Source organism: Anser cygnoides, chromosome 18, assembly GCF_040182565.1.
Source record: "Anser cygnoides isolate HZ-2024a breed goose chromosome 18, Taihu_goose_T2T_genome, whole genome shotgun sequence".
NCBI classification, from domain to species: domain Eukaryota; kingdom Metazoa; phylum Chordata; class Aves; order Anseriformes; family Anatidae; genus Anser; species Anser cygnoides.
The window spans coordinates 9,506,692-9,531,046 of NC_089890.1; the positions used below are offsets into that span (position 1 = coordinate 9,506,692).

The 24,355-nt window shown below is 55.2% G+C and overlaps 3 protein-coding genes across 9 annotated transcripts in view; all 3 read left to right on the forward strand.

Annotated features, from left to right (window-relative positions):
- The window catches only part of RPH3AL (rabphilin 3A like (without C2 domains)), a 65,482-nt gene extending 56,453 nt beyond the window's left edge, over positions 1 to 9,029 (forward strand). For all 7 annotated transcript variants that reach the window (XM_048074109.2, XM_066979829.1, XM_048074110.2 and 4 more), the window contains 3 exons: positions 4,371 to 4,450; positions 5,600 to 5,623; positions 8,951 to 9,029. The gene's annotated coding sequence lies outside the window, so the exon portion shown is untranslated. The remainder of the gene's footprint in view (positions 1 to 4,370; positions 4,451 to 5,599; positions 5,624 to 8,950) is intronic.
- Positions 1 to 17,655, forward strand: part of DOC2B (double C2 domain beta) — a 31,115-nt gene extending 13,460 nt beyond the window's left edge. Inside the window, exons 2-9 of the mRNA XM_013196449.3 lie at positions 4,371 to 4,450; positions 8,951 to 9,025; positions 10,246 to 10,355; positions 13,958 to 14,084; positions 14,264 to 14,421; positions 15,598 to 15,679; positions 15,862 to 15,958; positions 16,169 to 17,655. Of these exons, the coding sequence (XP_013051903.3) occupies positions 4,371 to 4,450; positions 8,951 to 9,025; positions 10,246 to 10,355; positions 13,958 to 14,084; positions 14,264 to 14,421; positions 15,598 to 15,679; positions 15,862 to 15,958; positions 16,169 to 16,305 (866 nt within the window). The 3' untranslated portion in view covers positions 16,306 to 17,655. The remainder of the gene's footprint in view (positions 1 to 4,370; positions 4,451 to 8,950; positions 9,026 to 10,245; positions 10,356 to 13,957; positions 14,085 to 14,263; positions 14,422 to 15,597; positions 15,680 to 15,861; positions 15,959 to 16,168) is intronic.
- Positions 17,656 to 20,051: 2,396 nt separating this feature from the next.
- Positions 20,052 to 22,847, forward strand: LOC106045753 (pinopsin). The gene is given in 6 exon segments (XM_013196444.3): positions 20,052 to 20,246; positions 20,248 to 20,398; positions 20,586 to 20,768; positions 21,008 to 21,153; positions 21,532 to 21,771; positions 22,234 to 22,847. Coding segments are annotated over 6 exon segments (1,047 nt in total). The 3' UTR covers positions 22,366 to 22,847.
- The last annotated feature ends 1,508 nt before the right edge of the window (positions 22,848 to 24,355 follow it).

The following is a 24,355-nucleotide window of genomic DNA, read 5'->3' on the forward strand; positions in this document are numbered from 1 at the left end:
AGGGCTTCCCGGATCTTTCATCTTTGTATTTAACACTGAAGGCAATTTTGGGGGGTTGTTAATTGCAATACCGTATTTCATTAAAGGGAGAGAGAGGGAGAGGTTTGAAGGCCATCTCTAAATTGAAATTGCTGAAAGTCTAATTGCTGCTGACATCAGGGACCATTTAGTGCTGTAAAACATAATTGCATCTCTGAACTGTTCTGAGCAGATAAGTGTTCCTCTGAACACTCCTCCTGGAGAAGACAGAAGAGCTGATGAGCATCCATCAACCAGCCTCGTGGAGAAGCAGCTCCCTGCTCTGGAGCTTGCCAGGGGCTGGCACTGTGTCTGGGAAATGAAGAAATATTAATTGTCATAGATTTTAAGTAAAAAAACCCACTCCGAGGCAGGGAGCAGTTGCGAGAAGGAAGACTTGTGCTCGTTCCTCACTCCTGTTCCTGTTGCCTTCAACCACCAACCTGTGCCATCCCCGGAGCTCCCCGGGTGGGGAGGCCTCCTGCCTGGGCGCTGGATCTGGTCCCTGCTGGGCTTTTGAGCAGGACCAGGGCATCCTGCCCAGTGTCTGTGTCCCAGGACAGCGTGCTGCCTTCGGGACATGTCCCAAATACTTTGTCCCTTTGTCACGGAGCAGCTCAGGGTGGTTCCCAGGGCTGTTTCCAGGAATTACCCCAGGGGCTGTCGGAGCCTCGCTCCCCGTGGCGCAGGGAGTCAGTCGCTCCTCGCACGTGCCTGCTGAGGCAGCTGCCCGGCTTGGAAACGGCAAAAATTATTTCTGTTCCTCCTGAGGAGTCATTTACTGACATTTCACGTGGGGCTGTAAGTGCACAGAATTACTTGCTGCCTTTCAGGACCTTTAAAATTATCTCCATTGCAGAGGAAAATTAAAGCAATGGAAGAATGGGGACCTATCTTTTATAGTGCATTAAAAAACACCCGGTCTGAAGGTTACTGAACCTGTGCTTTCTGTAAGGGAGCACTAATCCAGACAATCCCCAGCAGTCTCTTTACTGCTCCACTCTGATCTCCCTGGCACAAAATCCATGAGCAGATTATCTTGGGAGCAGCAATGCTGATAAGCAGAGGGACTTACGGCTTTTGGACTCCTTTTTAATTAGTTCTAGAGCAGTTTTTAGCGCACACCTTGCTTTCTCCCAGCGCCTAGCCTTGCTGGGCTTTCCAACAGCAGTCGTGTTGCAGAAGCTTCCCCAAGTTTGGAAGGTGAAACACCCTCACAAGCGATCGCTGCCGGGCTTTGTTGAAGTTTCTGGGGCTGCTCTGCAAGCGCTGGTGCCTCTTTGCCATCTCCAGCATCTCTCGGGCAGAGGAACTCTTCCCCCTCGCGTGTCCCCAGCCAGCGAGGGGCCGGATCTGCCTCTGGATGAGGGCGCCTTGCCCACATGGCCAGGGACCTGCTAGGGAGCAGCACCCAGATTTATCCCCACAGGTATAAATAGAAGCTCCCCATCAGCCTGGGTGCCGATGGCAGATATCAGCTATAAACCACAGGGACCATCCCCTGGGGGCGCAGGACCCCGCGCCGGGCCAGGACCCCGCGCTGCCCCCAGGCTCCAGACGTGTGCCACGGCCGAGCCTGGAGCCACACGGTCTGGCCGCTGATAATTTTGCGGCCCGCTGAATTAATCAAAATGCCCAAAGGCCGGTGGGGGAAGAGGCCGCGTTCCTGCACGAGTCAGATTTATTTTTCTTTGCAGAGCCTGCGCTGAGTGCCGGCCCTGGGGCTGGCACCTTCCCATCAATCTCTCCTGATCTGCGGCCAAGAAGGAGGGTCAGACCCTGCTAATGAGTTCACGTCTCCTAATAGTTATTTTATCACTGGAGCAGAATAATCGCAATAATAATGATACATCCTGCCTGCTGCCTGGAGAGCGCTAAGCTGCCTTTGTAATGCCTGACAAAGGCATTTATTTATATTTTTTTATTTGCAGTCCGTGTGATTAGAGGGCAGCATTCAGAATAGCCCAGTAGAGTTAAATATGTCTGGTAACAGCGCTTCTCGTCTAATTGCTGCCCTTTTCTTTTTTAGGCACTCGCTCCCCTAATTAACAGCACAATCTACTTCCTTCTCAGCTGCGAGGAAGGCTGGGAGGGGGAAAAAAACAACAAAAGCAGGGCATCTCGCCTGCTTGGCCGAGGGCTTTGTTCAAAGCCGACTGCGTGGCCGCTGCGCCCGGCGGCTCTGGGCCCAATCCTGCTGCCCAGAGGCTCGGTGTGACCCCGGGGATGCTCACAGCTCGAGCACCAGCCTTGGCCCCGTGCTCACCACCCGGTGGGATCCCACGAGCTTTGCAGGCTCTCACCCTGCAGCTCGGCCGTGGCTGTGCCCATGGCCGTGCCCCTGCGGGGCCGCATCCTGCAGCCCCCGCCAGGCTCCAGGCTCCTGCTGCAGCGCCGCGGCTGCCAAGTCCCCCACGTCACCCTGATCCCTTTTGTCACTTCCATACGGCCGCGCTTTTAAGCAATTAGTGCAACACATGCCGATGATGTTTCTGCGTCCCTCTGACGAAGGCGGACCCCCTTCTTGGGAATGGGAGCTCACCATCGACAGCACATATCCCTGCGGGGAGCAGGACCCTCCCCAGGCTGGGGGAGAGCTGTGCAGGGGCCGTGCACCCCTGCCCGTGCCGCCCGTCCTGCTGGGGCCGGGCTCGCTGCGCCCTGGGGCAGGTTGCCGCGCCAAGGGGACAGGAGGCTCTGCCGGCATTTCCTGGCCAAACCCTGTTTCCACGCCAAGCTTTTAATTTGTTTTATAAACTGCCAAATCCAGCCGGCTAAGCCGCGGCCCCCTTCTGGGGCTGGCGGGCGGCGGCTGGCTAAAGGGCAGGTGAGGATGGAGAGCCTGTGAGAGCAGAGGGTTCATCTTCCATGAGCAAAATCCCGGCTTTATCAAGGTTTGATGACTTTTCCACAAGCCATGGGACCGGTGCCGCTGGTGCTTGCACGCTGCCATGCACAGCTTCCACCTCCCCACCCGCGCCGCCAGCCCCACGGGCAGTTTGGAGCCTTGCTGGCAGCACAATTTGGGTGGCGACTGCTCAGCAGGGGCCCCTTGGGCCCAGCCCAGGGGTGACACACGAGGTGTTGCAGATTTGGCCTCACCCTGCATCGCTTCCATCTCCCCGAGCCTGGCAGGCGAACCCCACTGATTCATGGCTTACCTGAGCCAGCAGCTAACGCGCCATGAAATTACTCCAGAGCAAGGGGGGGGCACGTTATTCTGGCACAAACCCCACTTTTAATATTTTTCTTCTTTGCTTTGAAGACAAAATATTTGCTCTGGAGCAGCGGTTTTTGTTTGCTAGCAGGCAAACGCTTGTTCAGGCTGGAAGATCACCGTGAAATCACCGCATGGAGGTTTTGGTCCCCTGCACGTCCGCCGCCCCCCTCGGCACCGCTGCTGGAAATCAGGCCCCTGATGTCCTGCCACGGAGTTTGTCCAGCTTACCTCCCGGGCAGCAAACCCTGCCTTGATGTTGAGCAAAATTATTTCGGGTTTTATGTTGTGTGGTGTTGGGTTTTTTGGCTGCTCTGGCCCTGTGTGCGCCGTGGGGAGGCGCGGGTGCCCGGGAGGCAGCGCAGGATGCTCGGGAGGACCCAGTAGGGGAAGGTGGGCACAGCAAAGCACAGGCTGGAGCCCCCGGGGGGGGCTGAAGGCTGCTGGCAGGTGAGGCCATGCTGGGGGAGATGCTGATCCACGTGGGGATTGGGTCTGGGGGGCCTTGGTGAAGGTTTGAGCACATTTTAGGAAAGCGTGCCTTTTTAAGGCTTTTCTGTTGCTTTGCCTTCGTGCGACTTGCTCAGTCCAGAGGGAGAGAATTTCTCAAACCCAGTTTACTTCTGCTGCTGAGGCTCCTGCTCTGCGCTGCCCTCCCGCCCCTTCCCCTCGGCCCCGAGCACCGCCGCGGCCGCAGCTGGGTTGCCGATGCCGTGAGGGACCCGCTCTGGCTGAGGGCTGTTGATGTTTTTCATCTTACCCGTAAAAGTATTTCCATTCTCACTGGGCTTAATTTACAGTTCGCAGCCAAACCGGAGCTGGGAATGGGTCCCACTGGTGGCTCATTCGTTCAAAGGTGTCAGCGTGCAAATACACACGGCGGGCACGCCAGCAGCGCCGCAGGAGGTGCGGGATGTGCCACGCTGCCCGGCTCCCCCCAGAGAGGAGCCCTGGGGATGGGGAGACCCCCAGGATGAAGCCTTGCGGGACGTGCCAGCCACACCGCCTCGTACCGGGGCTTACTTGGAGGATGCTTCGCCTTTTTGTAGCATCTTCATCCACTCCCTGCGTGTTACAGGGCGAGGAGCCAGCGGTGCTGGTCCCTCTGGTTCACAGCCTCTTGTGTCTCTTGCAGCCGCGCTGGGGACGCTGGATTTCAGCTTGCTCTACGACCAGGAGAACAACGCTCTGCACTGCACCATCAACAAAGCCAAGGTACGTGGAGCTGACCAGCCCCGTGGGGCGATACGGGGACGCCGGAGCCCTGCCGAAAGCAGGGGGTGACAGGGGCTCAGCCGGGGCTCTGCTGCCCCCAGCCGCTTCTCCAGCCCCATGCCCGCACCATCTCCAGCCCCAGTCCCATGGGATGGAGCTGTTCGCCCGTCCCCGTCCCCATCCCTGTCCCTGTCCCCGTGCCGAGCCGGCTGCAGCTATTTATGGCTTTCACCAGAGCACCCAACCCGATGTTGTTATTTACTTGACGCTGTGACCGGCTGTCAGTTTATAAATGGCTCTTTTAAATGCTGCTAATCACTGCCACAAAGTGCTCTGCCTCAGCTCCTTTGCCGTCTGCGTGATTGAAGCAATTAGGGTTTTTTGTTGTTGTTGTTTTGTTGGGCTTTTTTTTTTTTTTTTCTTTTTTGCACGTTTTGGAGCAGAAACAGACAGCGGAGGCCCTGACTCTGCCTTTGGGCACATGGCTTCAGGGCGCTGCTCAGCTCCTCCCTGCTTCACCCAGCCCGGGGGGGGCCTGGAGGGAGACCCCCGGCCCTGCAGCCTTGGGAAGGGCTGGGGGGGGCTGCAGGTGACCCCCAGGGGACCGTTCCCCTTCTGAGGATGCTCAAGGACAACTGGATTACCTGCGGCCCCCACCCCGGAGCAGAGCCCCTCTCTGGGTGCTGGGTGCTGGGTGTGCGCACCCGTCGGGAGCAGGACCAGGGGCACCACAGCTCGGCTCTGGCTGCACGCAGCTGCTGGGCAGCCTCGGGTCGGGTTTTCCTCGTAGCGCTCGGGAGCGGAGCCAAGCAGGGTTTTTCTGCTCGGGTTTGCAGCGGGAGGAAGATGGGGAGGAAGGAGCCCCACGAGGAGGAGGAGGCTCTGACAGCAGCGAGAGTGAAGGCAGGGCTGAGGAAGGAGATCCCTGGTCCAACCATGCCCTGGAGTGGGGCTGTAAGGGAACAGCAGCAGCTGACCCCCCTAAATACAGCCCTAGGCCCTGCCCGCGGGTGGGCCAGCCCCCCCCGCCGCTCTGACATTCAAGCGTTGCAGTCCTGTTCATTTCCATTCTGCTCTCATTCTCCCATTTTTCTCTTTTATTTACATTGCCATCTGCTCGCTCTCATTTCATCTCTCGCCTGGGGAAAGCTGCCAAAACTTGACTACAGAAAGGTAAGGGCCAGGACCCCGGCTGCCGGCGGTGGGAGCTGGCTGTGGCTGCGCAGACGCCAGGCGCTGCAGCGGGGCCGTGGTGGCCGGGCAGCGCCGCGGGCAGCGGGGCAGTGCCGGGACGTGCGGGTCCCGCGGGGCTGCACGGCGTCAGCCGCCTTAGAAGGGTTTTTCTTCCTCCTCTGGATAACCTCCCTCCTCAGTTAAATCTGATCCGTCTTGGTCCAACTCCGATTTTCTGCTCTGCAGCCACCAGCTGCTCGGTTTGCAGGTCAGTGCTTCCAGGGGGCTGCCCTGCTGGGGCACTTTGTGCCTCGGTTTCCCTAATAGCACAGAGCTCTGCCCTCCCGAAACGGGATGGAGAAGGACCTGGATAACACGAGGTGCCGCGGGCTGTACCCTGGCACAGCACATGGCCGTTTGGGTCTCATTTTCTGCTCAGCTCAACCAAGCCCAGCGTGCTGCACCGATCCCTGCAGGGCCTACAGGGCCGTGGGGCAGCGCAGACACCGCTGTGCTGTCCCGTAGCTCCGCTGGGCTCCTGCTTTTGGGAGGAAGGAGTCACGGGTGATCCCCAGACAACGCTGGGCAAAGCCACGGTGACACAATGGCACTGCCCTGTGACCGTGCCAGGCCCACGGCCTGCAGCGGGGGGCTCCTGGAGGATACCCGGGAGCTTCCACCCTGCCGAGCGCCTGGATGCGCCCCCACGAACCCGCAGCCGAGCCCTGGAGATCCGCACGGCACACGGCTTATGAATTTGCTCATCCATATTTATCACCGCGGGGACGTTCCCAGCTCCGAGCCGCGGGAGCCGGCGGCCACAGCTGCAGCTCCTGGCCCCGGCGGGGACACCGATGTCACCCCCTTTTCTCCGGGAGGCCTCAAGCTCCTCCAAACACAACTCCTTTGTTTTGAGCACGCTCTGGGGAAGCCTTTGGCTGTGATTTCTTGACGTGCCCATCTGCGAGGGCCAACACGGCTCCCTGCAAAGCAGGGACACGCAGCACCCCTGGGCTGGGAAGAGGCACCAGGGGCTGGGCTTGGGCAGCGGCAGCTTGCCGGCCACGGGGGGATGCTGCTGGCACGAAGCCTCCTCCTGCGATTTCTGCGTGCCTCAAGCGTGGCGTTAATAGGCAGCCCGATTAGCCCGCCTCGTAATTAAATCCTATTGATTAGCTAAATGGCAGTGGCACAGAGTGCAGCTGGCAGCGGCGGGGCCGTCGGTCCCCACGGGATCGCAGCAGGGATTTCGGGATTGCGGAGGGGATTTCGGAGCTGGGGAGAAGAAGGGGAAAGGCGTGCGCAGCATCGGTGCCCCAGGGAGGGCTGATCGGCACAGGGCCGTGCTGGTGGAGCCGGTGGGTTACTTCGTCCCCAGCGTGGGGCTTGGGGAGCCTTTGGCCACCCTGCCTCCGCCTCTCAGCTCTCTTAGAGGAGATTTAGGGCCCTCCAAGCAGAGGGGGCAATGGCGCAGTCACCCGTGTGTCCCTGCGGGGCAGAGCCATCGCGTTACATCCCGCCGGTGCCGAACCCGCGCAGAGCGACGTGGGAGGGAGCCAGACGTAGCATTAGGAGCCATTTTCCAGGCTCCTGCCACCCCATCCTCCGTAGCACATCTGTTAAAAAAGCCTTAAATAGCCTCCTCAGAAGGTAATTTAATTGAGCTGATTTGATGGGTGAATTACAGCGCTGCCTGTCTCCCTCCATCCATTTTCATGGGAATTTGCTCGCTCGCTTACGGCTTCGTTTTCCACGCAGCAGCCGGGCAGGTGGGGCAGCCCCGCTGCGGGAGCCTGTGGGCGGGATTCACTTCTCTCTGCTATGAGCAACCGGTGATCCCATTCCCCTGGGTCCCCAGGAGCCAGGGCTGTCCTCGTGTGCCGTGGACGCCCGCGGAGCCGCAGCTGGCACCTGCCTCCCATCCTCCGTGTTTGCCACGTTCCCCTTTGTCTGGGCCAGGGAGGTGACCTGAGCTGCAATGCTGTTGAAACAGAGCCATTTAGCCTACATTTGCTGATGATATTTTTTAATCCTTCTGGCTCTGGCGGAGGAGCCAAATCCTCTTCGCTGCGCCTCGTTTGGCCGCCTGGCCCCAGGGCAGCGTGGATGCGGAGCCCTGCCCGGGGTTGGCAGCTGGTCCCAAGGTCCTGGGCTGTGCAAACCTGGCCAGCCAGGGCTGCCGGCGTGCAGCTGGGTGTGTTATCCCATATGCCAAGTGATTTACCCCATCATCTGCCCCTCCGATTTGCCCCAAACCTGGTCTCCATCATTGTGCCTCCATTGCGCACGGCCACTCCAGCAGCAGCCATACAAACGCGCCTCGATCCCAGGCACCAGACACTCTGCACTAGGGGCCTGGCGACCCGTGAGCATCCCTCAGTCTGGTTTCTGTGCCCAGATGTCTCTCTTTCTGTCCTGCCGGCCAAGGTGTGCCCTCAGGCACTGGGGAACAGCCCCTGAAGGGCTCCCACAGCTGGGCTGGAGCAGCCCAGGGCTGTTTTTGGTGGGACCGCTGTGGTTTCCACTGAGGACCAGTAAAAATGAGGCTCCGTGTGTCGTGCCATTATGTTGCTTCCCTTCCCTGTGGAGTTTGTGTCTGTGCACATTGTTATGGCTTTGTGCTGGTTTGGGGCACGGCCCCTGAGCATTTCCAGCCCCGGTCGTTCAGAGGCCACGGGGCAGAGCAGCCTCATCCCCTCTGCCCAGAGCTCCAGAGCAAGCACGATCCATGTCGTCCCGTGAGAGCAGTGGGGTCGGGTAAAAACCCATCAGTGAGGGGCACCGTGAGGGCTTCCTGGTGGCCGTGCTCCAGCACCCGTGGGCACCAGGCTCCGACCGCGGTCGTGCCACCAGCGGTGCCGTGCCACTGAGCTGGAGGACGGCGCCTTCGCGCCCTGGGGAGCGCTGCAGGGGAAGAGCACAACAGCAGAGGTGTGTGTTTGCTCGTAAGCGATTATTAAATGACAAAACCCTGTAATTTTAAGCCACGAAGATCGCTGCACTGATTTCCCTAATCCCCAAATTAATTGCGAGCAGGGTGTCAGAGTCAGCTGCTCTGGCAGCGGAGGTGCACGGTGGCCAATGTGATGCCACAGGGGAGCCCTGGGCGTGCTCTGCTTTTGCCACACAGCCTGGGTCCGGCACCGATCCTGCTCTCCTCCCTCCTTGCTCCCGGGGCACCACGCGATGGCTCCACGGCCTGGAGATGCCCCATGGAAATGGGCATCAGGGGCTGGGCTCAGTGAGAGCACCCCGCGGGCGGCTCTGCCTCCCAGGGCAGCGCCGGTGCCGCTGCTGCTCTGACTCCTGCTGCTCTTCCCTCTCCAGGGCCTGAAGCCGATGGACCATAATGGTTTGGCCGACCCCTACGTCAAATTGCACTTGCTTCCCGGAGCCAGCAAGGTGAGACGCCTTTCACTTCCCTCTCCCTTCCCAGGAATTTCCCTTGGGAGCCTGGTGATGGTTCCCCCGTGAGCAGCAGTGCCCCGAGGGGCTGCTGGAGCATCCTGGAGGGACCACGGGTCTCCTGGGGGCCGTGATGCCTCCCTGCAGCCCCTGCCCAGCAGCACTGGGTGCAGGCATCGGGCTCATGAGGTCCTGGGACAGCCCCGAGCGTGGGGAGAAACCAGCTCTGGTTTAGTTTGGTGGTTTGGTTTTCCTTCTCCTTTTGCATTTAAAACCCCTCAGATCCTAATAAAGCAGGGTATAAATCGTAAGGGAAATATTTCCATCTACTTAAGCTCAGCGCTTGCTGGAGAGAAGAGTAATTAAAGATATTGATGTGTAGTGAGAGCGCGGTGTAACTGATGGGGATGTGGAATTTAAATGCTAAATCTATGTGTTATGAATATTAATTGTGCTCTTATTTTACACTAAAGGAAAGACCTTTTGGGGGGAGGTATGTTTACTTGTTACGGTTCAGCTGAATTAATTCATAACGTTCAGGGCGGTAGAGGGAGTTTTTAACCACATTTCGAGTTCCGCTGGAAGCAGGAGAGCCAGGAGCGCTCTCATCAGCGATATTATCTGTCATTTCCAGTTTCTGCAAATGCACTGATTAACATTGCTGCTGGGGGGGGACGTGGCCACAGGTAGCAGTGCCCGAGGGCAGGGGTGGCTGCAGGGGGGGGGGGGGCTCACAGGGACACCCCCCTCTGGCCATAGGGCGAGGGGTCAGGATCCGGCCCCCGCAGCTGCGGAGCTGCAGTACCGTGAGGCGTTACCCCTGCTAACAAAACGCGCGTCCAGGAAGTTATTTTGAGTTTTTATTTTGAGTCAGCCAGAGTCAGGAGCTGTGCTGGAAGCAGGAATGCAAATAACCAGCCAGAACAGCAAATTGGTATTTTTTAATGAACCTGAAAAAAGACTTTTTTTTTTTTTTCCTCCCCTCTCTCTCTCCTGCTGTATAAATGAAATCCCCGCTCTCTCGCTGCCTCTGCCAAGGTTCCCGTTTCGCTGCTTGTTTCCAGGGAGGGGGATGCGGAGCTGGGTTGCTTTGCAAATGAGCCAGCAAGTGCTGTGCTGCGCTGCCGCCCCGCTGCGGGAAGGGGGATTTGGGGCACCCACGGCCACAGCCCAGGGGTCGGGGTCCCGCTCGCCACGCTCCTCCTTTGCTCTTCCAGGCGAATAAACTACGAACCAAGACGCTGCGCAACACGCTGAACCCCACCTGGAACGAGACGCTCACCTACTACGGCATCACCGACGAGGACATGATCCGCAAGACCCTGCGGTAGGGCCCCATGGCTGGCACCTAACCCTCTTGATCTGAAGGCAGAGTTCAGCATTTTCCCCTCAGGGGAAAAAAAAAAAAAGAGCTCGGGGGGCACGGGGCAGATCCCACCTGTTGCCTGCAGCGTGCCTGCAGATGAGGAACCGAGCGCCAAGGTTGTTATTTCACATGGAAAATATTAGTCATGCTGAAAGTGCTGCAGGCCTGCCGGGCTGGAAAGCCTCTGGTTTTTTATTATTATTAGCGGTGGGTATTTTTATTTTTTTTTCACTGCAGGCTTTGAAGTTTGCAACCTCTCAGGCGTGGAAATCAGTTTGCAGGGAGACGTTTGGTGAAACGCAGCAGGGAGCGAAAGCCCCGACGCACACCTTCGGGGTGCTGCACCTGCCTGTCCCCCACCGTGCCCAGTGCTTTGCTGTCCCCTGGGACTGCTGGCCTCTGCCTTGCTGGCCTCACGCTGCCTCTGTGCAGGGAGGTTTCCTGGCAGACCCAGGCTGGATGCTCTGAGGCTCGGGTGGCCCCGCTGCTGCCCTGGGAAGGTTTTTGTGCGAGCAAAAAAAGCAGAGGAGTTGGTGATGTGGGGTGGCTGTGAGGCTGGGGCTCGGGGCCTTCGCCTTGCCTGGAAATGGCTCCACAGAACTGAAGTAGATGGGTGTGTAAATGTTCACACGAGATGTTTTTCCTCATCCCTTCCCAGCTTTGGCAACATTTCCGTACGTGGGGACACGTTCCCTTGCCTACGGCTCATGGAGTTCCCTCGATCTCGCGATCTCCTGGGGCCCGTGGCTCCGTTCCTTTCCCTTGCATGGGGGAGCCAGCGCCTAAAACTCAAGTGCTCTTCATTTTGCTTAAGAGCAATTCCCCAGCCTCCTATTTCCTTTCCTCCATCCTTACGGCAGAAGGCATCGGCAGAGAAGAGTTTCTTTGTCCTGAGGCAGGCGTAGATGAGACGAGGCTTCTCACAACTGAACCACAAGGCAGAGAACTCAGCTTTTATTTCAGTTCCATGCTTGGATTTCCTTCCTTTCAGACGGGTGGAAGGGACATGTCGCAGCTCCTCACATGGATACCTGCCCGCCTGTGCCCTGACCACGGAGTCTCTGTAAAAATAACAGATCAAAGCCACCAGCCTTCTCCTCCCGGCTCCTGGGGAGATGTTGAAGGGTCCCCATGGCCTCCGTGCCCACCTGGGCTGCTCCTGCCCCTGAGCCCAGCCCCAGCCGTGCCCCCAGGTGCTGTCTCTTGTCCCCGTGGGGCAGAGGGGACGTGTGGGATGTCCGAGGGACTGGCGAGCAGGATTTTGTTAATGAACCAGCCCCCTCAGCCCTCCCCATCCTTCAGATTTCAGGAAATGCAGCAGGTGGGAGGATCTTGAAAGGTCTCATCCATTCATCAAGCAAACCATCCTTGAGTCTAGCCCGAGTCCGAGCAGCACTGGAGCCCCCCACCAGCACTGCAGGGCAGGGGAAACTGAAGTGGGCAGAATGCAGCCGCCTACATTTAAATTATCCGTGTAATAGGCAATAAATAGATTGTATTCGTAATAAATACCGGAGCTGGCCGGAGACTGGATACGATTATTCATATCCAGATATATTGGCGGAGCGATGCATTATTCATATGATATTCAGCGTGCCTGCGAATGCCAGGAATTCTTTGTTTAATCATGTGTTTGACAAACATCATGACTCATTAAATATATTATTCAGAAAATAGTATTTGATCAGGTCTAATAGGCACACTGCAGATACGTGGAGATTTGGGGTCCCAGACTGCATTACACCACGAGCCCTGGACGAGCTCTGCTGCAGAACTGCGGGCGGCCTCGGGCCGGTGTCTGACTGCTCCGTGGTTCCTGCGCTCAGACGCGGAGGCGTTTTGGTTGGAGCCCCGCACTGCAGCCTTGCTGGACAGTCCCAGATGCTGCCTCTTGCCATTTTGTCTCTTTCCAGGCATTGCCTGTCCTTAAGGCATCGTGCTCCCGCATTGAGAGCCTCCCAAGTTGCTATAGGGACCGTGGGGAGCTCAGAGGCGGGCGTTGCGTCTTCAGCATCCGACGCCTCTTACGTCCTTGCATGTTCAGGGAAAGGGTACGAGGCCTCGGCTAAATTCCTCGCTGACCCCATTCTCCCCTTCCCACAAGGGAAAAGAGGCTGGAGGAGCTCCTGTGAAGGCAGCAGCCGTGAGTCAGCTGCGGGGTGGCTGGAGCTGCAGTGAGTCAGGGCCGGGAGGAGTGGGAGGAGAAGTTGGGTGAGCGGCGATCGCCCGTGCGCTCCCCAGCTCTCTGCTGCGGCGGTTTCACGGCCTTAGCCCGGAGGTCCGAAGCCCTCGCTGGAAGCTGTCAGATCGACAGCAGGGCGCGAGGGACTGGGTTTAATGAAGAGAGAGGCGGGAGGGGGGTGATACTCGCGGTACAGAGCTCCTAACGGGGAGCGAGGGTGGCTGCCGGAGACGTGCGCTCACTGTTTGTCATGGAGCTGATTTTCTAAACCAAGGCATAAAAATTCCATCACATTGATTCCTCGTAATAAAATTCAAGCCAGTGTAATTGCATTACGCCTGTTTCCAAAGGCAGGGGCTGGGGCCGGAGCTGTGTGCCGATCTGACTCACGCCTCTGCACTGACTTACGGGGCCAATGCACCACTGGCCCGCCAGTGACAAATACCGCACCAGCGGAGCGGAGGGACTGCAGCCAGGCGGCTATAGGGCTGGGGGGGGCTGTCAGATGGACCGAGCACATCTAACACCTTGAAGTGCTTTTGGGGTGCGTCCAGACAAGGCGCAGGGTGGGGCATCTTGTTGCTCTGGTTCTCAAGAGGTAAAATCCACACCGAGCACTGCTCCCCCAGGTGCACAGGCAGCAGAGGAGAGAAGGAGAACAGAGAGAGGAGGAAGGGAACTAAGAAATATGTTGCCTGCATTTCAGATTCTCCTTGAGGATTTTGCTGTTGCGGTGGGGTGCTTTTCCTTGCGGGTATCTATAGTAACGCTGCAGCCATTTCTGGAGAGCAGCACTCCCATGGCCCCTCTTGGGGTTTTCTCCCCAAACCCTCTCCCTCCGCCTGCTCCCCCAGCCTGGTGTTCCTCGTGCAGCTCAGCTACGCCGTCCATACGGCTCCTCGCTGCCTCCTTCTTCCCTGGTGGTCAAACTGCCATGGAGAAACCACCCACAGATAAACCACACACAGATAAACCACCCATGGAGAAACCACCCATCCATGGATAAACCATCCACAGATAAACCATCCATGGAGAAACCATCCACGGAGAAACCACTCACAGAGAAACCAGCCATCCATGGATAACCCACCCACGGTCAGAGCCATGGTGTGCAATTCATTCCACTGACATGGGATCGCAGGGCACTATTTATTCATCTGTAACTACTTTTACTCCCTCACGAATTGTCCCTGGGTTTATCAAGACCCAGCGAGGCGAGGCCCTGTTGGGAAAGGTGAGAAACGGGCGACAACAGGAGTGTCTGACAGAGAGGAAAAACAGGCAGTGAAAGGAAGGGAAGCTGTTACAGGAGAAAAAAAAAAAATCAGGGGAAAAGGAACCCCCACACAGCCCCACTCATGCTGTCCCATGCTCCTTTCAGGATCTCGGTGTGCGACGAGGACAAGTTCCGCCACAACGAGTTCATCGGGGAGACGCGGATCCCGCTGAAGAAACTGAAGCCCAACCAGACCAAAAACTTCAGCATCTGCCTGGAGAAGCAGCTGCCGGTGAGCTGGCGGGGAGGGGGGCGGTGTGACACCTGAAAGGTGCCAGCAGGCAGCGTTTGGTCCGCTTTTAATCTCGGTGTATGAGCCGTGCTCAACGCCAGTGAGGCGCAGGCCAGCAGGCCTCGTGGTGGGCGTCCGGCACCGGAGCAGCCCCGGACTGGCTGTGTTCCCCCCCCCAGATAGATAAAACAGAGGACAAGTCGCTGGAGGAGCGCGGCCGGATCCTCATCTCCCTCAAGTACAGCTCGCAGAAGCAGGGCCTGCTGGTGGGCATCATCCGCTGCGCCCACCTGGCCGCCATGGACGCCAACGGCTACTCTGACCCCTACGTCAAAACGTGAGTGACGTGCCGCACCGGCCCACCTCACCTCTCCCCGCAGTTAATTAATCCTTCTCATTAAGAGATGCAAATGAGGGCGTCACGGTAGCAGCTTGTGAGCGTGTTATTCCCCGGCAATTATTTTACAACGATGCAAAGTACCAAAGGTGTAAGCCTGCCCCGTGGCCGCCCCGTGACGAGCAGCACCCGGTCCCTGATGGTTTTGATGTGCCTTGCACCGTCCTGTCCCCCCCCTTCCCGCACCCACCAGGTCACTGCCATGCTTTGTAAAGGCTGTAATTACAGCGCGTGCCTAATTAGGTCAGGCAGCACTTTAATCGCACCCCATAGCTCTGGTGGCTCCGGGGGCTGGTTAATGGGGCTGGGGGCACATTTGCAGGTCCTGCCAATGCTTTGCGATGTAAATGATGGGGCTGTCTTCCTTTTGAAAAATACAGGCACTGTTATGAATTAAAAAAAAAAAACAAAAAATGGATGGTGTGGGCTGCTGCGAGCCAGCCTCACCCTGTGGGGCAGGGACTTTGGTGGCCCTCGCGTGCTGGGGTGCCAGGGGAAGTGCTGCTTTGTGCCCGCAGGCAGGAGCATGGCCACAGCTCTTTTTGGGGGAGGAAACATCATTTTTCACATCTGCACTCTGCTAAGTGGAGAGGGATATGGTAGGAAGGGCTGGCAACCTGCACCCATCCCTCGTCCCTGTCCCCAGCGCTCTGATCCCAAATTCAGTACTTTTAGGGATGGCATTTGTTGAGACAGAGTGACTGCGATGAAACGTGCCTGGTATGTGGGAGGCCAGTAATGGAGTTTATCAGCAGAATGCTTTCAGCTGCCTACTCAATTGCTGTTTAGGAGTGGAGACGTTTGTATAAAAATCCACCCTTTCTTTTTTGAATGCTCATCGGAAAAGCTCGGTTCCTGAAACAACAGAATTCCCTTTGTTTTCCGTGGTTGTTTTGGAAGCTGCCTCACATGTATGGCAGGCAGTGATCATACCTGCAGGGCTACAAGCAGAGCAGACAGACGAGTGATGTTTCTTGCTGCAAGCCCTAATTTTTGAATTACGAGCAAGATATGGAGAGTGCCAACATGGGAAGGGACCTGGGACACAAAAACGGCGGAAAATCCTCACACTGCCCAGCGGCTGTGTGCTGACTGCCTCGAATGGTTTCCTTGCAGCTACTTGAAACCGGACGAGGACAAGAAGTCGAAGCATAAGACGGCAGTGAAGAAGAAAACACTGAACCCCGAATTCAATGAGGTGGGTTTTTGCTGCTCATGGTTCTCACCTGAGGGGCTTTTCTCAGTGCTGTGACTTAAAAGAGAAAATAAAACACCCCAGCCACTGCAGGAGGAGAGGGAGTCGAGCTCCCCGCGGGGAATGGCGCTGCCGGCGCTGGGCCCTGCGTGGGCTCAGCCTGAAGGCGCCTGCTCTCCCCACAGGAGTTCTGCTACGAGATAAAGCACGGCGACCTGGCCAAAAAAACCTTGGAAGTCACCGTGTGGGACTACGACATCGGGAAATCGAACGACTTCATAGGTGAGCTGGGCATCCAGAAACGCTGGGCGTGTTCCTGCGATCTCGGCTAAGCGGCATTGCCCCCCTGCCCTGGCTGCCTTTTTCACTCCCCAATTCTCCCTGCGGGGTGGGATGGCCGGCGTGTCCTGGTGTGTCCCGGTGTGCCCTGGTGTGTCCTGGTGTGCCTCGCACGCTGGTGCCCACCCACCTCTCCTCTCTGTCTCTCCCAAGGTGGAGTCGTGCTGGGAATTAATGCCAAAGGCGAGAGGCTGAAGCACTGGTTCGACTGCCTGAAAAACAAGGACAAGAAAATCGAGCGCTGGCACACGCTAACGAACGAGCTGCCAGGGGCTGTCCTCAGCGACTGAGTGCCCCGCGGACTGCTCGCCTCCACGGCGTCGGGCGGAGGGGAGCGAGGCACTGCTGCGAGGGAGAGGGGACATCCCGCGCCGTGCCGCGGGGACACGCATCCAAGGGAGCAAGGCAGAGGCCCCTCGCTGTGCTCGGCGGGTCCCGGCCCCTAAGGCTTTTCCAGAATGCCTCTCAGCACCCTTACACGCACACACACATGCTCACGAGCATGCAAATGCATAAACACACACACACACACACACACACACACACACCTGCATGCACTACAGTTCTGACTCCTCTCCTAACTCGTCGCTGTACTGACTTACCTTCCTGCTGCCTTGCAATTCAGTGGCAAAAATGAATGCATCAGTCTTCGTTCGTGTATCTAATATGAGCAAAAGGCGTCACTAAAACATGGAACTATTTTATCCAGGCGATTGTGCCATATTTCTGGTGGTTTGTCAGTCTCTGTGGTTTGGGCCTAAACAGTCTTTTATGCATTTAAAGCTCCTCCGTCGGAATGATTGTGTTCTCTGATAACCTAGGAAGACTGTTTGCTTCTCTTCCAGAAATGTGCTTGTCTTCTCTGATCACCCGTGTGAGTCAGCCGGCAGGCTGAGGGGCTGAGCACCTCTGCAGCCCCCCACAAACCCCCCAGGGGCAGCTCCAGCCCCGGCCACCTCCCCGGGAGCCGGCATGGGGAGTGAAAGCAGGGAATAAAACAACAACGCCGAGCAGGGCAGCCCCGGGCTGTGCCAGCTGCTCCTCTCCCCACATGCCGCTTCCCGGGAGTTTCAGCCCCGCTGCTTTTCCAGGAAAGCTGGCTTTTAGGCTGGACTTTTCTCACTTTCCCCTTTATCTCCTTTCCCAGTGCATGCCATTGCATAGGAGCCAGGCAGTTTCCACCACAAGCTGCCTGTGCGCTACAAGCCGAGCCTGTTCCTGGGGGTGCTCAGCGCGGGCACAGCCGCCAGCTCACCCAGTTTGCTGCAGCATGCATGGTCTGGCCCAGATTCCTGCATACGGCACAGGAATACCAGGCCTGAACTGTGTACGGCACCAGGTCTGAGCTGTCCTCCGCATCCCGCCCTGCCGGCTCTCGTGCAAAACCCAACGAGGCACCGACGGGTGAAAACTTTCTGCGAAATGCTGCACCTTGCCAGAAATTTCTGAAGCCTTTAAACTGCGACTCCTTCGGAAGAGCTGCTGTGCCGTTCGGTCTCAATCTCTTACCTACAGCTTCTGAGCCGTGTATCCGTGTGTGCATGTGCGCGTGGGTGTTGACAACTTTTGGAAAGCAATCAGACCTCCGTTTACTTTTCCAAGTTCCGACAGTGTTACACCTTGTTTGATATGGGGGGGGGGGGGGAAATGTTCATAGGGTCTTTTTTAATAACTTAATATTTGTAATGCGTTCTACAGATATGCATGGATTTTATTTGAATGCCAGCAGCGTGTCCACGAGGATGCTCCGGGTGATCTGCCGCTGCTCCAGCACCGTGATGCCCGGGGGCTGATTTCGGGGTGCTGAGCCCCTGGGGGTGTGGGAGCACCTGCCTGCAAAGTTGTCAGCAGTAAGCGACGGGTTCAAGCGCATGTTGCTGTGAAACTGGCTTATGGCTGCGGGGGAGCAGGACGTGGGGGTTCATCACTTTGCACCAAAACCTTTTCTAAGCGGACTGTCAGTGCATCCCAGCTGCATGCAGAGCGGTGGTCGTCGCGCCAGCCTTGTGACATGTTTGATACCGATGTTTTGCTACAATGTGAAGGCTGCAGAAATTGTCCTTACCTGCATCCTAAAGGAATTTTGTATTTCAGCATTATCTGTGTACTTTTGGTCAGATTTGTTAATATTTATAACGAGAACCCGAAATAAAAAGGGGGAAAAAAAAAAAAAAGGAGGTGCTGGAGGTGCAGCTTTCAAGTCTCCCTGTGGCCATACTGTGGTGGTGTCACATCGCGTGCCCCCAGTCCCCCCTGTGTTTTGCATTCCTGGGCACTGAGGACATTTTTCTTGCTGCAAACCCAAAGTTTTTAGACTGGCGTATGGGGAGCTGCTGGGGCTCGTTCTGCTGTCAAACCCTGCACCCACGCTGTCCCCGCTGCCACCAGGCCCCTGATCCACCCCAAAAGTGCTGGGAGGTTTGCATGGGGACTGTCAAGGAGAGGGGACTAGGCAAGGATTAAACACAAAATCTGGCATTTGGAGTTTCCATTAACTTTGCATCACTCAAAGGCGCTGCATCAGCAGAAGGGCGTTAGGGACAATTCATTTTTCCATCGCAGACGCTGGTCACCGTGTTCCCAGTGCGTGCGGTAAAACCCTGTGGTTCTGGCTGTCCGGCCACAGCTGGGGTCCCGCCAGTGCCTCAGATGCCCGGGGGTCTCCCAGGGGCAGAACCTGTGATTTCTGGCCCAAATACGCACGAGTACAGCCCGGCATCGCTTCCCTCAGTTGCTGGCTGTGAGTATGGGGCCAGAGCCGCCAGCCAGGCGTGGTTGCGCACACGTACACAGGTGCACAGCATTTGCTCGTGCTCCTGTAACTATACAAATGTGCACACCTACGTAATTACTTGTTGGTGTCCTGCGCCCCACGTGCTGCTGCCGCCTGCATGGGGCACAGCACAGAGTTACGTGCACGTGTGTGTGTGTGTGTGTGTGTGTGCATGAGATGCACTTTTATACATCATAATGCTACAGTATTATAATACGTAACTATAAATGGCAATACTATAGTATTATAATACATATATGTGTGTCTACAAATACATCTATACATGGAGAGCTATATAACTATATAGATGTATGCATACATATGTATAGATGTGTATATGATTTTTATATATACTATATTATATAATTTATTAATATATATGTTAAATATATATATTATATATTATATACTCTGTATATATATACACACTATAGATACAAGTATCTCCCTAACCCCCATATATATAACTACACATTCATCCTTTTGTCTATTATAGTATTATCATAAATAAAATATCTAATTGTTGTATTTCTACATATATTTTGTTTATAATTTAGACATCTCTTCCCTGTATATAATAAATATATGCATGCATGTATATATATATATGCATTCATATATTACATGTACTTTTTACATTTGTTTTCTATATAATTTAACATGCATATATATGTATAAAATATTTATATACAATAGATTATGAAAGCATATAGTACATATATATTATCTATATACAGATATAAAATATAGAGCTATACATACAGATATATGTACAGATATAGATATCTATCTGTATATGTATCTATATACAGATATATATATATATCTGTATATCTTATAAGTATATACATATATTATATAACATATATATATAATTATAGAGAACTATAGATATAGGTAGCATGCTCTCTCAGACTGTCTCCACATACATGCATATATAAATATACGTATATATTTATTCATGTGTATGTGCATGTATATGTGGCTGTGTTACCACTGGGGCACTCACGTAACAAAATCTATCTACTCAATTAAATGAGGCAGCAGGCAGTCATCAGGTTTTTTGTTTAAGTCACTCTTTATCCCCCCTGGAATACAGAGCTGATTATAAAAAGGGGAGGGAGGGCAAACCACTCAGATTAAGAAAAAAGCTTAAGGTGTTTCAAAACAGAGCTCCTCTGAGGCTTTATAAAGAGGGCTGGGGGCTTCTGGGGAGGGTGAGCTACGCGGGCTTCTCCGGTGCTGGTGCTCCAGGAAGGACCGATGTCCCCCAGCAGCTCCCAGGCACCCCCCAGCAATGGGACCCCGGGGCCTTTCGATGGCCCCCAGTGGCCCCACCAGGCCCCGCGGAGCATGTACACGTCGGTGGCCGTGCTGATGGGCGTCGTGGTGGTCTGCGCCTCGGTCGTGAACGGGCTGGTCATCGTGGTTTCCATCCGGTACAAGAAGCTCCGGTCCCCCCCTGAACTACATCCTGGTGAACCTGGCCCTGGCCGACCTGCTGGTGACGCTCTGCGGCAGCTCCGTCAGCCTCTCCAACAACATCAACGGCTTCTTCGTGTTCGGCAGACGGATGTGTGAGCTGGAGGGCTTCATGGTCTCCCTGACAGGTAAGGGCACGAGCCTTGAGGCCTGCCTCGGCCTTGGGCTGGGGCCGCGGCATTGAGCAAAGCTGTGTCCTGCAGAGCTCCGGGGATCGCAGCAGCTCACTGGGTCTCCTACAGGCAACACTTTACGTCCTCACAGCCACCCCTTCCATAAGGAAAAATCAGACACAACCCCTCCTCCTGTCTGCAGGCATCGTGGGGCTGTGGTCGCTGGCCATCCTGGCGCTGGAGCGGTACGTTGTGGTCTGCAGGCCCCTGGGAGACTTTCGGTTCCAGCACCGGCACGCAGTGGGCGGCTGCGCCTTCACGTGGAGCTGGTCGCTGGTGTGGACCACCCCGCCGCTGCTGGGCTGGAGCAGCTACGTGCCCGAAGGTAGGGGAGGTGGGCTTCGGGGGTACCCAGTGCCACGTTGTCACCTCCGTGTTTGCCGTTTGCAAGCGTGGGGTGGCTGGAGAGCACAGGGGCTTGTGCGGGGAGCTTGTCTGGAAACCTGAGAGGTGCTTGGGAGAAAAAAGGATCACTCAGGGGAAAGAGCTCTTTTGGAGCCTGTTACTGGAAGTCTTTTCATGTTAAGTTTGTTCTAGATTTGTTTCAAACCTCGTTTGTTCCAGGGCTGAGGACCTCGTGTGGGCCCAACTGGTACACGGGCGGCAGCAACAACAACAGCTACATCTTGGCCCTGTTCGTCGCCTGCTTCGTGCTGCCCCTCGGCCTGATCCTCTTCTCCTACACCAACCTGCTCGTGACCCTGCGAGCGGTGAGTGCTGCGGGGCCTCTGTTCACGGCCACCCAGGATCCCATGTTTAAGTACTGGGCCTGCAGTTCTGCAGGGGTTTTGTAGGTTCAGTACGGAGAGGCAATTCCTCACTGACAGGCGAGTTAACTTATTCCTGACAAGTCCCATTGCCATCGGGATGAAGAACCTGTGGCAGGTTTTGTGACCGGGTGCTCCCCCTTATTTTAAACAAGCACTGAACATGGGGATGGTGCTGCCACCAAACCTCGCTCCAGCTGCTTGGCTTCGGGAGCACAAAACCTTAGTTAAAGCCCCCTTGTCCCCCGATTTCAGTGCTCCCAGGGCTGGACGTGCCGGTGGGAGAGGGCAAACAAGCAGGTTATTCACAACTCCCCACAGGCTGCGGCCCAGCAGAAGGAAGCCAACACCACGCAGCAGGCGGAGAGGGAAGTGACACGAATGGTGGTCGTGATGGTGATGGCCTTCCTCATCTGCTGGCTGCCCTACACCACGTTTGCCCTGGTGGTGGCCACCAACAAGGACATCAGCATCCAGCCGGCTCTCGCCTCCTTGCCCTCCTACTTCTCCAAGACAGCCACCGTGTACAACCCCATCATCTATGTCTTCATGAACAAGCAGGTGAGAACGCCATTAGCTAACAAACACAACTTCACTGGAGGTTCTGGGTAATGACTTAGGGGCCCTATAAAATGGGGAGGGACCATCCATCCTACCTGGAAGCCTAGGCCCACCTGACCCAGGAGGTGCTGTACAAGCAGGAAGGGCGTTAGAATAAAACGGGAAGGGAGGGAGCAGCCTCCTAGCCCGAACACAAGCTCATTTTCTGCTTCCATAATTTTATGGAGCAAAGCAACTTGGTTTTAGATCGCAAACTGCTCATTCACACACAGGGCACACAGAATGCAACTTCTATAGTCAATAAACTGCCAGCATCTGCCAAGAGTTGGGCTGGCAATAAATCCCGATCTGACCCAAACCCTAACAGGCTGCGGGGTGCCCTCCCCACCGCCTCTGCCTGATGCCCTGCGGCAGACACCAGCTTCCATCCCAACAAGTAACCTTCCTTCTTCCCCTGCCCAGTTTCAGAGCTGCCTGCTGAAAATGCTGTGCTGCGGTCACCGTCCCCGGGGGACAGGAAGAACCATGCCAGAGACACCCGGGCCCCGCGCAGGCGTTGCTATGAACAAGGTGACGCCGTCACACCGTGTGTGACCACTGCCTGCTCCTACCTGCAGAAATGTCAGCACAGCCTCATCAACACAGGCACGCAGAAAGGCTGGGGAGCAGCGCGGTTCAAGGGGACCCAGCAGTCCTCACCCTGCTCCCCGGAGCAACCCCCATTGCCTTCTCCTGCCGTGGGATAAAGTGCAAGCCTTTATTTCACCCCTCCCTTCCAGACCCTCCCCTCAGGGGCTCAGGAGTCTTTTAAGGATAAAGCATGGCAACAACTTTTCCTCCATGCAGAAAATCACAAGTTACTCTTCGGCCCTGGAGTTCAGCCGAAGGCTCTCCAGCTTTATCTGGCGCCTGCAGAGTGTGCCAGAGGCCGGAGCCGTGTGTTTGCTGTCCCTGCACAGACGAGTCCTATCTGCATGGCCTGAGCTTGCTGTGAAGTGTTAGGTCACGTTGGAAAAATCATGCAGGTATGTTTAGGTGCAGACTGAATTAATAAACGTTGGAAAATGTTTACAAGATCAGCTTTGTCTGTTTTACTAGCTGGTAAAGAGTCTCACAGCACAAGACACCATTTGCTGATCTCCTTCCACCATTTTCCACAGCTTTTGCTGTTGCAGCAAAGCCATGAATGGGGTTAGAAGGGAGCAACGTTGATGGCTGCTCACCTCAGCGAAGTCATTCCCTCACTAGCATGCAGTCCATGTCTTGATAAGCAGAAAGACGATTTGGATCCACACACATTATGATGATAAAACCTTGGGGACCAAGGTTTTTCCTCCCCGAGTCCCAGCCCCCAAAATAATAATTAAAAATAAATAAATAAATAAAACAAGTCCAGTGTGATGATACAAGGGAGCTGAGGATTCAGCTGCTGCTTAGCAAATGAGCATTTGCTTTTTTCCTTGCATACCTTCACTTGATGACCTTACTGCATGCAGGGTTCTGCAAGGGCCTCCGAAGAAATAAAACACCTGCAGGCCAGACCGTGGTGGCAGGGGGCCAGGACACCCGTCCTCACCCAATCTCCATCCCTGTTTCTTGACTTTCCTCTCTCCCCTTTTCTGCATGCAAAACTGCTCACAGGCTAACGCCTTAGAGAGGAATTAGAACAGCTCAGTATCACTGTTTTAATTTAATTAATTGGCCTCTCATTCTTGGGGAGGCTGAAAAGCAGCATTAGATGGGCCCCCTCTGATCTCTTCTGCTGTCTTTCACTGGTCCTTGTTTAATTCTTCCTGTTAATTACAGCTTTTGCGTCCATGCTTTATGTTATTAGGGTGATTTACATTCACTCCAAACGTAATTCTGGAAAAGTACAAGCAGCTGAACAACTGAGATCTCCAACTGCTGTGTTCTGGCCTCGATAAGGAGAGCAGACAAGCTATGGGCTACGAGAAAGGCTCTCTACCAACAGAAATATTAACTTTCCACATTAAGATTAAAAAGAGATAGAAAAATGGTTCACAGTCTGCTCACCATTTGGTTTGATAGATAAAATAGAGAAAGAAATCCAAGAAGCTGATTTCACATGTTGCAAGCCAAAGTGATTTTTAATTATGTGCATGTAAAAACTCATGTGCTTGCTCCACTCCACCGCACTGCTGCAGACCAGCAAGTTTAATGACTTTTTTCTTTATTTCATCAAGGCTCTGACACATAACAAAACCACACAGACATTGCCCAAAGTGATCACACATAAAACCTGTGGTTTAACTTTTGCATGCGTCATTATTGTGTGTTCTTCACAAAATCTGCAATACAACATTAGTCTTTCCTTAGCCCTTTGCCTATGTAAAATAGGACCTTGTTCCAGCAGCATGTATGAAGAGTATGATGTTCCTCTGCCTGTGGGGAGGATGCAGAACTCGCACACATGCGGGGAACTGTATACCTGTGGTTGATATGAGCCCAGATTAGAAAATCTGGAACTTCTGCCTGGAATTGTGTAATGTGCAAAAGTGAACACTGTTTGCCATGCACTGACAACAGTTCTTAACCCACGAAATCTCCTTGCTGCTGGTGATTC